We start from the raw sequence: 1,107 nt of genomic DNA, 5'->3' as shown, positions 1-1,107 counted from the left end.
TTAAGTTTATAAGAAAAATGTCACTATGTAAACAACAGCCGTTTTGATTAAACACTGAAGTTCTTATTTTGGCTGTTAAATCAATAATGCAGCTGGATTGAAAGTAGTTTACATTCCCTCCGAACTGGGCTTCGGTTCAGCTAGTATTGCACTGACATCATTTTCCAGCAAGATCTGGCTGCTTTTAGCAGCCAGTTTAGAAATAGTCATTACAAACAACCACATACTTCTCAGTGTTAACACATCTCAAGAAGAGGGTCTCACAAATGCCCGTGCTTAAAATAGTACAGTCAATCCAGAAATAGTCTCTCATCTAATGTGTAATTTACTAGTAAAAACTCTTAATGTAATTTCAACAAGGCTGTAAGACAAAGGTTGTTAGTGACATGATTTGTCTTTTACTTCACTTGAACCTGACTTTGGAAGGTCTCCCACTGTCCCGTCTATAGTAGATTAATTAATGTGTCACACGGAGCAATCATTCTCACATTTGTTTTGGTGACAGAGCACCTAGAAGTCTGAGTGCTCTTTCCTAAACAACAAGCTCTTTGTAACTCACTGCCATCAAGTCAATTCCAGCCAATACGGATACACTATATAGTTACACTATACAAACTAGGAAAACATCACAAGTAGAAAATAAGACTATATTATATGTCCAAAAAACCCCCACAACTACCAGCATGTATAAACCATTAAAAGAAAAGCAGATGAACAGATGGCAATAGGTCGTTGTGTTTTTCATAGAACATTCATTTCCAACTTGCATCTTCAATGTCAACAACCAAAAATAAAATAATATGGATCAAAAATGCTAAAATGTATTCAAGACCATCCAAATAACTATTATTTCATGTGAACTACAAAAAAAAAATCACTATGATTTCATTTCAGCAGCAAAATACTCTCTTCCATTTGGTTTAACTTAAGTATTCTATAGCCTATGTTTAATTAGTACTAACTCAGAACTTTTTTCTTTTTTAATAATACTCATGGTTATAGTTTATTACAGGGAAAAGATACAGATTAAAATGAAGCAAGGGAAGAAGTGCATAGAGTGGAATTCAGGGAAGTACCTACCACATGCAGAGCTTCTGTTATCCTCTC

The 1,107-nt window shown here is 34.6% G+C and overlaps 1 protein-coding gene across 1 annotated transcript in view; it reads right to left on the bottom strand.

Moving 5' to 3' along the window:
* GUCY1B1 (guanylate cyclase 1 soluble subunit beta 1) overlaps positions 1-1,107 on the bottom strand; it is a 56,311-nt gene that overhangs the window by 30,763 nt on the left and 24,441 nt on the right. Inside the window, exon 4 of the mRNA XM_023736625.1 lies at positions 1,081-1,104. Within this exon, the coding sequence (XP_023592393.1) occupies positions 1,081-1,104 (24 nt within the window). The remainder of the gene's footprint in view (positions 1-1,080; positions 1,105-1,107) is intronic.

This window comes from Trichechus manatus, unplaced genomic scaffold (genome assembly GCF_000243295.1).
Source record: "Trichechus manatus latirostris isolate Lorelei unplaced genomic scaffold, TriManLat1.0 scaffold00089, whole genome shotgun sequence".
NCBI lineage: Eukaryota > Metazoa > Chordata > Mammalia > Sirenia > Trichechidae > Trichechus > Trichechus manatus.
Note: the sequence above shows the minus strand (reverse complement) of the source record. Positions and strands in the feature narration are given on the sequence as shown.